General features: G+C 37.3%; 2 protein-coding genes across 2 annotated transcripts; one reads left to right on the forward strand and one right to left on the reverse strand.

Annotated features, from left to right (window-relative positions):
- Positions 1-706: 706 nt before the first annotated feature.
- Positions 707-4084, reverse strand: LOC111869764 (cytochrome b-c1 complex subunit 8). Its single transcript, XM_023861520.1, has 3 exons — positions 3989-4084; positions 1322-1489; positions 707-898 (listed from the first exon to the last, which is right to left on the reverse strand). The coding sequence occupies exons 2-3, from the start codon at positions 1473-1475 to the stop codon at positions 804-806; spliced, it is 249 nt and encodes an 82-aa protein (XP_023717288.1). The 5' UTR covers positions 1476-1489; positions 3989-4084; the 3' UTR covers positions 707-803.
- A 96-nt stretch (positions 4085-4180) lies between these two features.
- On the forward strand, positions 4181-12090 carry LOC111869763 (probable 39S ribosomal protein L23, mitochondrial). Its single transcript, XM_023861519.1, has 4 exons — positions 4181-4634; positions 9321-9526; positions 9696-9769; positions 10329-12090. The coding sequence occupies exons 1-4, from the start codon at positions 4621-4623 to the stop codon at positions 10485-10487; spliced, it is 453 nt and encodes a 150-aa protein (XP_023717287.1). The 5' UTR covers positions 4181-4620; the 3' UTR covers positions 10488-12090.
- Positions 12091-14236: the final 2146 nt, after the last annotated feature.

Below are 14236 nucleotides of genomic sequence, written 5' to 3' on the forward strand. Positions count from 1 at the left end.
TCAATAAACATAGCTGTAGCCAGGTATTCACTGCCAAACCCTCCTGAAAAATACACTGAAAGAAAGTACATGACTGTCATATTTGTTCAAAATAAGAAGCAACACACACTAGGTTGTTGGTGGTTTGCTGATTACAAGTAAGTTCTAAGATTCAGAGATCTGGGAACATGTGCCTAATTCATTCCCATTATACATTTCTTTGATAATAAAAGCATTATAATCAACTGAAAGGAGTGCAGTGCTCCTTACCTCTTAGTCACCTCAGCAAAAAATACTTGCTGCTATAGTGCGGCTCATCGCTCACATAGCAAAGCTCTCTCTCATTGCACTGTGTTCAACAGGGTTGAGATCTGTGTCTGTTAATTTATACAGCTGGTGAAACAGACTGGGTTTGTCAAGTTTGTTTAGTTTCAAAATGTGTTCCCAGTTATTAATGACAGGAAGCTGGTTGTCCAGATGCTCATACTTCAGAAATAGTTTCTGAATGCCCTGCAGGAGGTGGGATCATATACTGTTACAATCTGTTTCTTACCTTGTGTATGTTACTATGTCATTTAACCTGACACACTATTTTATGCAAAACATGCAATGCAGTGCTCTGTAATAAAGGTTGGTACTCCTCTAACCAGCTTATAATTAAGTAAGTTTGGCACATCTGAACAGTGGGGTTGGGTTAGTTTTGAAGAAAGAATTTGCAAGATCCAAATCAATATAAAATAACATTCATAATTTATTCACACACATATTATACAATGATATCTGCCTGCTGAATATACTACAAGATTCTACATCTCCTGGGCGTTTCATTCGTCATTTTCATAATCTTTTGGATTCTTGCGCATGAGCTTTTCATGTTTCTTCTCGACAGTGTCATATATCAGGTAGGCAACCACAAATGCTGAAAAACAGAACAGTACTTAGGTTCCATTCATTATGATCATTGTACTAGCTAACATCAAGAATGATACATTACTAAACCCTAGCTGTAGAGCATGAAGACCGCCATTCACATCCTATTTATGCTCAACCTAAGAATTCAAGAAGCTTTGTCTCCATAACCTCTATGTGCCTTCATGGCATGGTGCCTAAACACAGAGTCAACTTCCTTAAGTAGACTAGAACAAATGCCATTTCTGACAGAAGTGAACTTTTAAACCTAGAGATTAATAATGAACTATGCTCAAATTCTGAAAGCATCAATGAATTATTACATAAACTAAACCCTGAGACTAAGAGGCACCAAAGTAATATAACAATAACATGACTTTTAAGTGTGTTACTGATCAAAGTCATTAAACGTGCTGCACAAAACTGAACTCACGTGGCAGAACTCGAAAAATGTTGGAACGAATGCGGACGAAAATATTAGGGAGACCTTTACTTATAGCCCCAGCAAATGCTCTTTGTTCAAACGGTGAGAGTCGGTACTGAATGATGCCTCGGATTTTGGCCAATTCACCGAAGTGTTTTCCCATTGCACTGGTATATGCTGGTGAAAAATGAACACATGTTAAGTTCTCTCACTTTATACCTATACAGAAGATGACAGTAACAAATCAAAATTATATTTAACATAAAAATATAGACTGATATATTGGGTTTTTGGACTTTATCCATCGTCCTGGTTTTTAAGATAACTAATAAAAACACGTTTCGGAAACTGGATCTGTTTCCATCCTCAGGTTAAGGAAAACACCTATTTAACGTCATGTTTTTATTAGTTATCTTAAAAACCAGGACGATGGGTAAAGTCCAAAAACCCAATATATCAGTGTGTTATACACCATCGTCAGAATCCTATCGTAACTAATAAAAATATAGCAAATGCTTACTACTACTAAGTTCAGAATAATTCCATCTTCTGTGCCCAATCTAAAAATCTAAATATGATAAAAGTTATTACTTTACTTGTTACTTTCCTTAAGTGTGAAACTAAAGTCCCTCCTTGAAGGGAAAAACGAGGGGGGGGGGGGGTACAAAATAATGGAGACACTAAGAAAGTAAGGAATAGAATTTGTGTTGGCTACACTGAAACTACTTCAGTTGGCAATGCTGAATGTTCTTCCATTTGTTAACATCTTGTAGGTGCATTAGTGATTGTGTTGAAGGTCAGTCCATATGAAAGAAATCAGAAAATGGGAGACTTGTCTGATATCGAAACAGAGCAGATCATTGGTGCACATTTAGCTGGAGCATCTGCGACAAAAACTGACACATTAGATATGTAGAGAGAAAGTTTCTAAGGTCATGTCGGCATATACAAATCATGGGAAGACAACAACAGCAAAGAGCAGTGAGCAAAAATCAACAATGACAGAAAGAGATCATCGTTCATCGAGAACCTCATGAAGCCATCATCAGGCGATACATTAACAAACCTTATACTACTGAATGATGCCTCCTATATGGATCTCCTGATGATAGCTCTATGAACTGAAACATGTTGCGACATTGTATGACCAATAAACTCGGTTATGCACAGTGAAATGTGAGTGACTTGTTTCATATTGTTATGTATAACAGTAGAAACAGAATTCACATATCGTACTAACACAACAGGATGCATCCCTAAAGACCACTCATTCTTTTTTGTCTTTGAACCACAGTCTGTCTTAACTTAATCTTATCTTGGAAGGCAATGGACATATATAAATCTTGCAGCAGGTCACAAAAAGAAATACAACACAGACTCATAAATTCCTTGATGTCTATTGAAAAATTATGCAATTATAACAAAACATGCTAGCAAGACAAACCATGTCCAACTCCCAACTGAACAAAAACTATTACAAAAAATTAATTAACTTATTGGGGTTTCCTACAGAACGCTGTAATAAAAATGTGAATTGAATAATCACAGTGCGATGTAAACTCTCCATATGGACTTTTTAACCAATGAGTCAGTTTGAGTAACATAGTGAGAAGTTCATGACTTTGTACACCACTGAATTTCTCTGCTCACTTTTTTTATTACAATGTCTTACATAAACCCATTTCTCACACAAATTTGTTCCTTAAGTGCACTATCTACACCCAATAAAACATACTTTTACTCATCTAAACCCATAATTCTTTAACAAATTAACAAGACTTAATCCAGCTTCACAATCCAGACAACTAAGTGGCAAAACTACAGTTGTATAGGAGAATATTACAATCCATACATGCATACTACCCTAACACATTAAAGTGTGTCATGCTAACCAGTGATATGAAAGTCTGAATCCAGACTGAGCAAGCAGTAATGTCCGTGACTTGTATTCATGAAAACCCCAATTTAAATCTTAACTGTGACACTTTTTACTCATATGTAAGGCTAGTGCAAACAGCGGAGGTGAACCATGCCACCATCTCAGGCAGATTTTTGAAACCTTTTTATATGTTAAAGTTAAAAAAAAATTCAGTTCATCTTCTGCTCAGAATGTTACCAATACCTGATATAACCTACATATGTTATGCAGCAATGCAAATAGGATGATTTTCATCACTGTGTCTGGGAATTTTGTATTAATAAGTCAAAATGCTGAGAAAGTTCATATGTTTTAACTGTAAGGATAAACAGAATTCTTCGACTTCTCGGGTGGCATTTGCACTTAATCGTAACTACAAATTGTACTTTGGATTCAAATTCATGTCTAGTCAGTCCACAAAAATATATGATCCACCAAGTACAGCACAGCAAAGAATCCAAAATGTACATCATATAAACATCAATCCATTGACAAAGCAAGTGCCTTTATTATAAGTGCATGAAATGAAACTAAATAACCGTATAGTAGTTCTACTCCAATTATTACATTAAATTTGTTTAGAATTACACTTCCGAGTTATTAAACGGGTAAAATGTAGCTAAGTAACCATAAAATAATTCTATACTGAGTGACAAAATACATTAAATTTGATGAGAATTTATGTTTCCGCGTTATTCAAGTTTAATCTCTTCACAAACAAAGAATTAACATTATAAAATAATAGTTCTTATTTCTACCTTCAGCACTTCGTAATCTTAAGCCCCAACCAAATATACGACATACGGCCGTACCAACCAGGAACCCCAGGACCCCCCAGGAATAACAACCTACCAATCCGATAATACCACGGATGACCAAGACCAGGGGCACCGCTAACGGCTAAGACCAACACAGTCTTTATTCGCTGGAGTGTGGTCGGGTGTGGTCATTTCCATCATGGGATATCAAAATTTTATATCATGTACGATAATGTCGGCATGTATTTCCATGGCTCACTGACCTGTTGATATCACGGATCACAAAGAGTCGTAACACTGTGCAACCGCACCGCCGTGAATATCTCAAATCGTATAATTAAGCAATCTTATATGAACGACATTGTCGTAAAAAGCCCACCGCCTCCTTGTACAGTATACAGGCAAAATAATGAAACGAAGGTGGTAGGAGGCCAGCCTCAGCGCGTATAAGTGAACGTGAAACTGTTATGTAGACCAGGTATTGATCCGTGGTACGGTAAACAAATATGGATATGGCGATGTTTGTCTGGTAACCATATAGTCTTTCGCACCAGAATTTTCAGTGACTCAAATCAGGCGAAAGAAGCAAAGGGTATCTACGGCAAAGAAATACCTAAACATAAAGATACGAAATGTCTACACGATGGTGAGTATAGTTCCATATAAGCACAAATACATTCATTCACAGTTCGGTATAGTTAGCCTAATACTTTTTAACAATGTACGTAATCTAACAGTGTAAAGGTGCAGGTTCTGTTCCTACAAGTAGTTTATTCATTCCCGAATATTCATATTCATATTTATTTGCATTCATACTGTTACAGCTGCAACACCTGAACAAGTCAACTCACTAAATACATCATTGTTAAAAGCTCCAAAATCCTAGAATGTATTAGACTAAAAATAAAACTGTACTTGCCTTACAACATCACTAAAACTTTTAAAAATATAACAATAACTACTACAATTCCCTTACGTTTTCCTTACAAATTGTATGAATTCCAAGCAACTTTTAAAAAACTTCGATAAAAGACAAATATATCCCGAAGATGGAAGTAGCAGGTTCCTTTGGAACATTTGAATGTGTTTTCCACACTCATCATCATCAGTAATCTGTCAAGACGACAGGTCCACAGTCTCTTTCAAAACAATTCCTCCACTTAATGCGATCTAGAGCTTTCTCCTTCAAATGACAGTATCCTCTTCTGTCCCCAAGGTCATCCAGCATCTTCTTACGTCTTCTTCCTCGTCTTCTTGTCACTTCTATCCGCCCATCTATCTTTCCTTCGATAGCTTCTTTTAGAAGGCAGTTTCTGCGTAAAACATGACCAATCCAATTAGCCTTCCGTTTTCTTATTTCATGTAGGATATTCCTCTGCTCACTGACTCTAATTAACACTTCTTCATTTCTCACATAATCGGTCCAACTGATCTTCTCCATTCTTCTCCAACACCACATTTCGAAACTTTCCAGATGTTTCTGATCTACTGCCCTAAGTGTCCATGTTTCAGCCCCATACAGAGCTATGCTCCAAATGTAGCATTTCACTAGTTTCTTCCTCAAATTTAAGTCCAATTTGCTGGTAAAAAGATTCTTCTTCTTGCTAAATGCAGCTTTTGCCATGGCAATCCTGGATTTAATTTCACAAGTACACCTTCCATCATCTGTTAACAAGCTACCCAAATATTTAAAACATTTCACATTCTCCACTTGTTTTTGGTCTATCTTTATTGTGACTGGGGTTGGTTGTCTCGAAATTTTCATTACTTTTGTTTTCTCCACATTCATTTCCATGCCATAGCACCTTCCAATTTCAATTAGTCTATCAATCATGCCCTGTAGCACAGTTTCTTCCTTAGCCATTAACACAAGGTCATCTGCATATTTCACAGTTTGAATAATTTGCCCTCCTACTTTGAAGTCACCGAGCCCATCCAGAGCTTCCTTGGTAAGGCATTCGCTGTACAAGTTGAACAGAATTGGTGATAAACAGCATCCTTGTCGAACTCCTCTTCCAATCTGCACACTTCCTGTCTCCCCCGTGTCCAGTCGTACTCTAACTTTCTGATCCATGTACAATTTGCTAATCAATCTTCTTTCATGCCAATCGATACCTGTTTCTTTCAGGATCTGCATTAATTTGGTCCAGTTTACCCGGTCAAATGCCTTCTGCCAGTCTATGAAGCAAACACACAGTTCTTCATCTATCTCCAAAGTTCGTTCCGCTATAATTCTCATCATCCCAATTGCATCCCTGGTTCCTTTTCCTCTTCTAAATCCAAACTGATCTTCTCCAAGTACATCCTCTATTTTCCTTTCAATTCTTCTTTTAAGTATCTTTGCTATTATCTTTGCTGTATGTGCAATAAGACTTATTGTGCGATGGTCGCTGCATTTTGTAGCTTTTGTCTTTTTCTTTAAGGCAATCATTGTAACTTCTGTAAAGTCCTTGGGCCACTCTCCACTTTCATATATGGTGTTCATTAGTTTTGTCAGTGTTTTCAAACCACCTTCTCCCAGTAACTTGAGCACATCTCCAGGTACATCATCATCTCCTGTAGCCTTTCCCTTCCTCATTTCCTTGATAGCTTTTTCCACCTCACTTTGTAAAATATATGGTCCTTTCTCGTCTGTATCTACTTCTTCTTCCGGTTCAACTTCTAAGGTTTCTGGCCGATTAGGTCGATCATATAGTTCTGAAATATAATTTTCCCAAATTTTCAGCACTTGCCTCTGATCTACTATTCTATTCCCCTGGGAGTCTTCGATGCCAACATTTTGAATCCCATGATTCTCTTTCCATCCTAGTTCTTTTGTCTTCATGTACATCAAATCATAACGGCCTGTTCTTTGAAATTCCATAATCTCATTACATATCTTCTCAAGATATTCCTTTTTGGCCCTGTCCGTGGCTCTTTTCAATTCATTCCTCAGTCTCCTGTATTTCCTCCTGCCTTCTTCATTGTTGACATTCTTCCATTTCCTTCGCTCCTCCATTTTACTCATCATCTCCTGTGTAACCCATGGTTTTCTTGCTATCTTCTCAACTTTACCTACCAAATCACTGATAGTATCTAACATGCATTCTTTTATATCGTTCCACTGCGCTTCAGCATTTCCGCTTTCACCTTCAATTGCACCGAGTTTCTCTTCTAGAGTCTCTTGCACGCTTTGTCTTTGAGCATATAACTTCTCCAAATCCCATCTGGGTCTGCGCTTTCGAAATCCTATAATTTTCTTCAACCTGGTTCGGAACTTGGCAACCAGCAAGTTGTGGTCAGAGTCAATGTCTGCCCCAGGAAGCGTCTTCACATCCTTCACACTGTTTCTGAATCGATGTTTCACAAGGATGTAGTCCAGCTGATGCCTCTTCCAATCCCCAGGTGCCTTCCATGTGTAAATTCTTCTCTTTGGCTTCTTGAACCAAGTGTTGGTAACAATCAATCCATTTCGTTCACAAAAGTCAATAAGCATTTGACCTCTGTGATTCCGTCTTCCTAGTCCATGTGATCCAACAATATTCTGATATGGTTCATCTCCAACAATGCTGTTCCAGTCTCCCAATATGATGCTGTTTGTGTCTCCTCTTCCATCTTCCTGAAGAATTTCTTCAATTGTGTCATACACTTTTTCCACTTCATCGTCTTCATACTCTGATGTTGGCATGTACACTTGTATAATCAGTATATCTACCGGTTCTGCCTTTAACTTCAGAGCACTTCCACACTACATTGGGTAATATCAAGGAAGGACGTAGTATTATATTCATCCCCTTGAGTACCTCCTATTTTATATGTGGTGTTACAACACCATTTGTTTATATAAAATGTATTCAGATTATGATCTGGGGTTTTGACACTGTCTAGTCTTGCACGTAGACACCCACTTTACAGAGGAAGATGCCTCCATTTTCAAGGTTGAAATGAGTGGAATGAGAATGTTGTCAGGTTATATAGGCAGGTTGTTTAGACCCACAGGAGGAGATGAGGTAGGTCAGTCTGGACCAATAGGAATGGTGGACAGAAAATTGTGAAAATCAGTCCTTTTCAAGGCCCATGCAGTCAGGAAAGTGGGACATAAAAATAGATCTTATAAGGGCCTAGATAGTATCATCAGTAGGTAGTTTTGTTTGGGGGATGGTAGCATTGTGGACTGTTAGTGGGAAATTGAGGTCACTGTCCTTGGAAAGAACCTATGTCCATTCCTTTAGCAAGTGGGGCAGCAGTGCCCATAACCTCTGTAGGGTGAACAAGCTCTGCCCGTACATGTTTTTGGACAGCATCTTGATCTGTATTGCTATCATTGTGTTCCAGACTCTGTGCTTGGAACATTTAGCCAGGTTGCTGGTGTCAGTGAGCAGGATTTGTTGGCTGCAGTCATTGCTGTATTCAGCCATGGATGACTTATTTGGCTGTTGCAGTGAGATGCTGCTAAATAACTTCATGGAGCTGAGCCCTTCTGGAGAATTTGCTAGTTGTGCAGCTACTGAAGAACTTCCCAGCATTTTATGGAACCCAAAGGTTCATTACCTTGTTCACAAGAGCCCTCCACTGGTCTCTATCCTGAGTCAGTCCAGTCCATCCCATTCTGGCTCTCTGAGACCTATTTTAATATTATCCCCCCATTTATGTATTGGTCTTCTTAGTTGTCTCTTTCTTTGTGACTTTAGTGAGATGTAGCAGTAGAGTTAATTTGCCCTGTTCTCAGTAGAGTGACTGCCCAATGTACACCTTCTCATGGGAGATGCTACATATATTCCATGTTTTCAGGCTGTCACATCCCCTTTCATTGGATATACTGAACAGCCTGCCTATATAACCTGAAAGCATATTAAACCTGTTCCCTTAAAGCTTAAAGTTGAAGGCAGCATGTTTCTCTAAAGTGTTGGTGACCATTTACTGAAAACCAATATCTGAACACACTGCTGTGACGTTCCCAGATCTGTATTCTTGATTCTTGGAACATCTGCTATTAATTCAACTTTTAAACTTGTCTTATATTATAAACTGGTTTTTAAGTAACTGTCATATTGTATAAGCATGATTAGTAAATAATATTTGGACTGAATTTTTATCTTAAAATTGTCAGTGTCTTACTTATTATTTTCAAGATAAATTTTTAGATGTGATTTAAATCTTGTATACTATAAACTTGTTATTTTGAAAACTGCTTGATTTCTAAGTAAGATGAGTTTATATTTCTGGATGATTTCTGTATCTATTGGTTATTTCAACCTTGTAAGGATTTTATGGAATGTGAATAAATGAATGAATAATGATCTTAACTGAAAATCTTAAATATATGGAAAGCTGATGAGTATATTTTTTCTAGGTATCCTCTGTACCAGCGAGGGAATCCACAGCAAAGAATATTTCTTCCAAACTTCTGGCTGAAATTAGTAAGGCCAGATCATAAACAACCACCAAATATTGTGCAATTCATTGTATCCATAGAGATGACAAAACATGATATAAAAAATTACCTTGAGAAAATCTACAACATTCCCGTTGTTGATATACGAACTGTTGTTGCGATGGGTATGTGTAATTCGTAGTATACATATGTTCTAAGCTTGTATTTGTATCACCTCCATTATGTTCGGCTCTGAAAAATTATGAATTGCAGAAATGTGAATAATTATAAAATTTTGGGACATTACCCATCATGTAGCAAAGATATCTAATAGCCTTTTTTGTGTGTATTTAGGAAAAACAAAACAAGATGAGGTAAAGGGATATGTAACAAAAGAGGATGATTTCAAGGTTGCATTTGTTACACTGGTAAGTAAAGCTGCTCATATTGAAATGATGCTGTTGATTGCATGAAAAGTACAAAAGCATCATTTATTATGTGGCATTTATTTATTACCATGGAATAAAAAGAAATATTTTAAATTATTATTTGTTTCCAGAGCTTATTAAATTGGAACCTTAGTATTTAAGTTGGCATACATATTTTTAACCTACCATAAAAAGTATGTTTCTTAAACTTTTTTAAAACACTTAATATTTTTAATATTTCCTAATATATTCAACACATTATAAATCTTGATATATTGAATATTCTTTATATTTATCTTTTATTTTGCTTTGTTTCTTCTACTTTAATTTAACACCACCGTAAGGCAAAAAAAATTGTTAGTATATAATAAGACATGTTACCCTGATATGGATTCATATCAGTAGTTCAACAACTACGTATTCCTATATATAACTGACTGATGATGGTCTTATATGACCGAAGCATGTAGCAAGAATAAAGATCAAAGTGTAAAACAGTATATTCGTTGTGTTTTCAGCTAACATAATTCCTATATATATTATTAAATCTATTTTACAGCCTCGAGGGCAGAAATTTGAGTTTCCAGACTTGTTCCCAAAGGATGAGAAGAAATTTGAAAGTGATGCCAAAACATTAGAAGAGACAAAGAAGAATCATAGAAAGTTCCTAGAGAAAAGTAATCAAAGACCAGGAGTGCCTGGATGGTACTCTTTCTAGTATAGTAATGTCTGAGAATATTAAAAAATTGTATTTTATGAATGCTAACATGTTCTTGATTTTGAAGATCCCACGTATTTTGTTTTCCTTATTCATTACAATCGTTGAAAATGGAGGTTCAATATTAACTTTCACTTGACTTGAACTTACCAGAAAAGCAACTTGGAAAAATGGGACCTGATACTTGACTTCCCAGCAAATTTTAGTGCACAAAAACAGCTTTTATGTATTTGTTCATGCTTATGTGTGTGTGTTTTCAAGACAGACTGAAAGGTACTTAATTATTAATGTTTAGAAACTACAAAGATATCAGACTGTCACCACTGGTGGGGTAGTGCAGTGTGATTTCATGTTATGTTCTAGTTGGTATTACTTTCCTCAGCAAAATGATTCATCCTGTATTCTTAGTCCCACTAAACATATATACAAAGCAAACTACGTGGCCTGTAGTCTGCAAGTGAAATATACCGACCGAGCCACCGCAGCTTGTCGGTGAAATTAGTGCCAACTTTTGTGGGTAGAGGATATCACGTCAGCACAACAGATCTGCATGGCCATTAATCTCGGTTTCCTAAACCAGAGCTCCCATTTCCTTGAAATAGCTTTTCAGTTATCCTCAGGAGGCTGAGTGGACTCCATTCTTAGTCCCACTCTAATGATTCAGTAATCTTTCCACTAATGTCTCGTATCTTTTTTTGTATGCTTCCCTGCAAGTTCTACGTAAGTGTGCTAGATGCACTAAGCTGTTCATTTTTCAAATCAACTTACCCAGTCTATATATAAAGTGCATATTTCATCACTACAAAGACAGGAGCAATATATAGACCTACATCTGCACACAGAAATGCATTTTTTTTAATGGTGTCAAGTAGACTTATGTAGTGAACATAAACTTAATGAATTCAAGGAATTTCAGTATGTGTGTATTTGCACAAGACTTCTCACAGGACTTAAAAGTGCTCACAAAAAATCCCTATAAATATCCTGTGCATTTATACCTTAAATGAAGTCAAAGTAATTGGTAGGTTAGATAATGGTGGCTTCTCATGCTTCTGCACGTTTGAAGTTCAGAATCATTGGATGGATTTTGATGAGATCGGATATGAAAGATATATCATTAAAGGCCACCCTAAACTCTTATCTCCTACAGTTCATAATAAAGAGGTGGCACTTGAACTTGCAGGATGGGATTGACAGTAGTGCCACTGCAGAAACGTAACCAGTAGTAACCATGCTAACGATACCATATTAACTGTATCAACAAAAAAACGTTTAAAATAAAAAAGGGGGCAATGGAAATTTAAAAATTAATTAATATAGCAATTTAACAAATAATATACACCTGATGATGGCCCCATATGGCCAAAACGTTTTGATATATATGAAACAGAGCAGATGGCGTTAAACCAATAGTCTATGAAGTGCTGCATTTACAAGACTGCATTACATTATATCAAATGCTAAACTAATGAAGCAGGATGCTGAAATATAATATTGTAAATAACAGCCTGACAGCATTATGAATAATTTGATTCCAATGTTGATAATCTGTTATTACAAGGTTGTTACAACATATCCACATGAATAAATACTATTTATCACATTCATGACAGTTCTGCTTTTCGTGTTGTGAGTGCAAGCATATGAATAGCATATACGTTCATAGCACAATCTTTCAGCCGCTACAGAAGAAGCAGCAATGACAAAGAATCTTCTCTTCACATTCGTCTTAGTCCTTGTGATGCAGGTAGTATGGAGTAGTAAAAAAGTAAAGCTATCCCTGTATGTGAAGACCCATAGGGTTGTGAGACATTGAGGGTCCCACATTATCTAGACAAGCAGCTCAAAGATGGCGGTACGGTTGTCAGCCTTACGCGCCAGCCGTGCTTTACTCCCCAGGAAAATTATTTAATTAATTCCTGGTACTGATTTCTGTTAAGAGGCTGGGTGAACCCCAGGGCCATAGTGCTGCTGGAAGGATTAGATCAGTTGAAAAAATTCAATGACCTCATTGGGACGTGAATGCGTGACCTTCCAGTTTGTAGCATAGCCCCTCTAATGACTCTGTCTACAGCGTGACCAGAACACCCATTCAAATGAATGATTTCAAAATTTGACTTTGTCCATACGTTAAAAGTATGCAGTATTCTGTACAACTTAGATACTATTTTGTCCATGGAATCCACATTTAAACGCAGCTGTCTGAAATACATCTAGCATTATAGCTGACATGGTATGCAAAACGGGTTTCCCAGTCTTTACAGTTGGTTGTCTGATAGCCACTTTATAACTTTGAGAAAATAATTTAGCAACCATAATCATTTTGCAGCAATATTTCTTCTTTATTTTGATTTTAAATTTAACATTAGGTCACTGAGATTTATACTCTCCTGGCATTCCCCTAGATATACTGAGAAAAATCACAAAAAATCCTAGTGAGCATAGGTTGTGTCCTGACCAAAATTTCAACCAAGTACCTCCTGAATACAAGTCTAGAGTGTTACCACTATGCCAAATTGCCAAGTATTTGGTAAAACTGAACAAATTTTGTATACTCTAACATCAGATCAACAGCTGTAATTTGTAATTCCAGTTGGGGTACACTGCAGCAGAAAATTTCAACAGAAGTTATGCCACAGTGCTTGTGACATTAGAAACTGCACCTGAAGTGAATCTATTAGAGACATCCACTGTTATTGTGTTGAGTAATGACACAGAAGATCCAATTCTAGGAGTTAGGAGATACAGATACATTGTCTTATAGAAATGTAATGCATATGCATATGAAATAAATTATTCAAATGAATCAAGACTTCCTCTTACTGCTGTACTTTCAATGATTAACCTCTATTGGCCATGCAATGCAATATTGAACTTCAGCATGCACATGGCCCAGTTGGTCAAGTACTCCATGTTAAATACAAATACGATTACCCCAAGTTTAAAATCTGGCCACTAGCTCCTTAGTACTGACAGATTTAAACTTCCCTATTCTTGGACAATAAAAGTTAATGTATTTGTTTATAAATAGTGTAACGTGTCGGCAAACCAGAGGAGTAACTTCTATGGAAACGCTACAATAGACCGTTACAGAGGAGACAACAATTGCTCCATTGTAATTCTAACAGGAGTCTCCATGGTTATAACGGAGGGTTCGTTGCCTAACAGCGGGCAAGGTTATAGATAGCCCAGCTTCAGCGAAAAACAGTCTCGGAATAGCATTCAAAGAAGTCAGTCGCGGAACAGCCTTCGGAGAAGAAACTTCGGAATATCCGTCTGAGTCCAGTATCGCCGGAATATTCCGAAGTTTCTTCTCCGAAGGCTGTTCCGCGACTGACTTCTTATACACCCAATACGTGACAATTGGTGTCAGAAGTGGGATCGAACTTTAACATGGGTCCCACAAAAAAAAATGGAAACGCAGCAAATGATGGAACCCTTGCTGAAGAAAATCAGCGCTGGCCAAGAAGAAACAAATATGATGCTGAAGGAGGCAGAAGCCAATAGAAAAGCCCACATGGAAGAAATAAAGGCCATGCAAGAAAATTGGAGGAAAGACAAAGAGGATATGCTGAAAGTGATGAGAGCCAACCATGATAAAGCAGACATGATGCTGGCCAAATTAGACACCTACCAAGAAAAGGCGTCGGCCGATTGGAAAGCCTGGGGGGAAGAGAGGAGAACTGCCCACGAAAAGATTGAGCCCCACCCAGAAGCGATGCAGTCCGTACTGGAGCATCGAGAGGTCC

Source organism: Cryptotermes secundus, unplaced genomic scaffold, assembly GCF_002891405.2.
Source record: "Cryptotermes secundus unplaced genomic scaffold, Csec_1.0 scaffold93, whole genome shotgun sequence".
Taxonomy (NCBI): Eukaryota; Metazoa; Arthropoda; class Insecta; order Blattodea; family Kalotermitidae; genus Cryptotermes; species Cryptotermes secundus.

Bases quoted from the DNA above. Each gene is read 5' to 3' on its own strand.
- LOC111869764 (XM_023861520.1), bottom strand. From the start codon at position 1,475: ATGGGAAAACACTTCGGTGAATTGGCCAAAATCCGAGGCATCATTCAG. The intron at 899-1,321 runs GTGAGTTCAGTT...TCTGTTTTTCAG, and splicing joins CATTTTTCGAGTTCTGCCAC to CATTTGTGGTTGCCTACCTG.
- LOC111869763 (XM_023861519.1), top strand. The intron at 9,527-9,695 runs GTATGTGTAATT...GTGTGTATTTAG, and splicing joins ACGAACTGTTGTTGCGATGG to GAAAAACAAAACAAGATGAG. The intron at 9,770-10,328 runs GTAAGTAAAGCT...TCTATTTTACAG, and splicing joins AGGTTGCATTTGTTACACTG to CCTCGAGGGCAGAAATTTGA.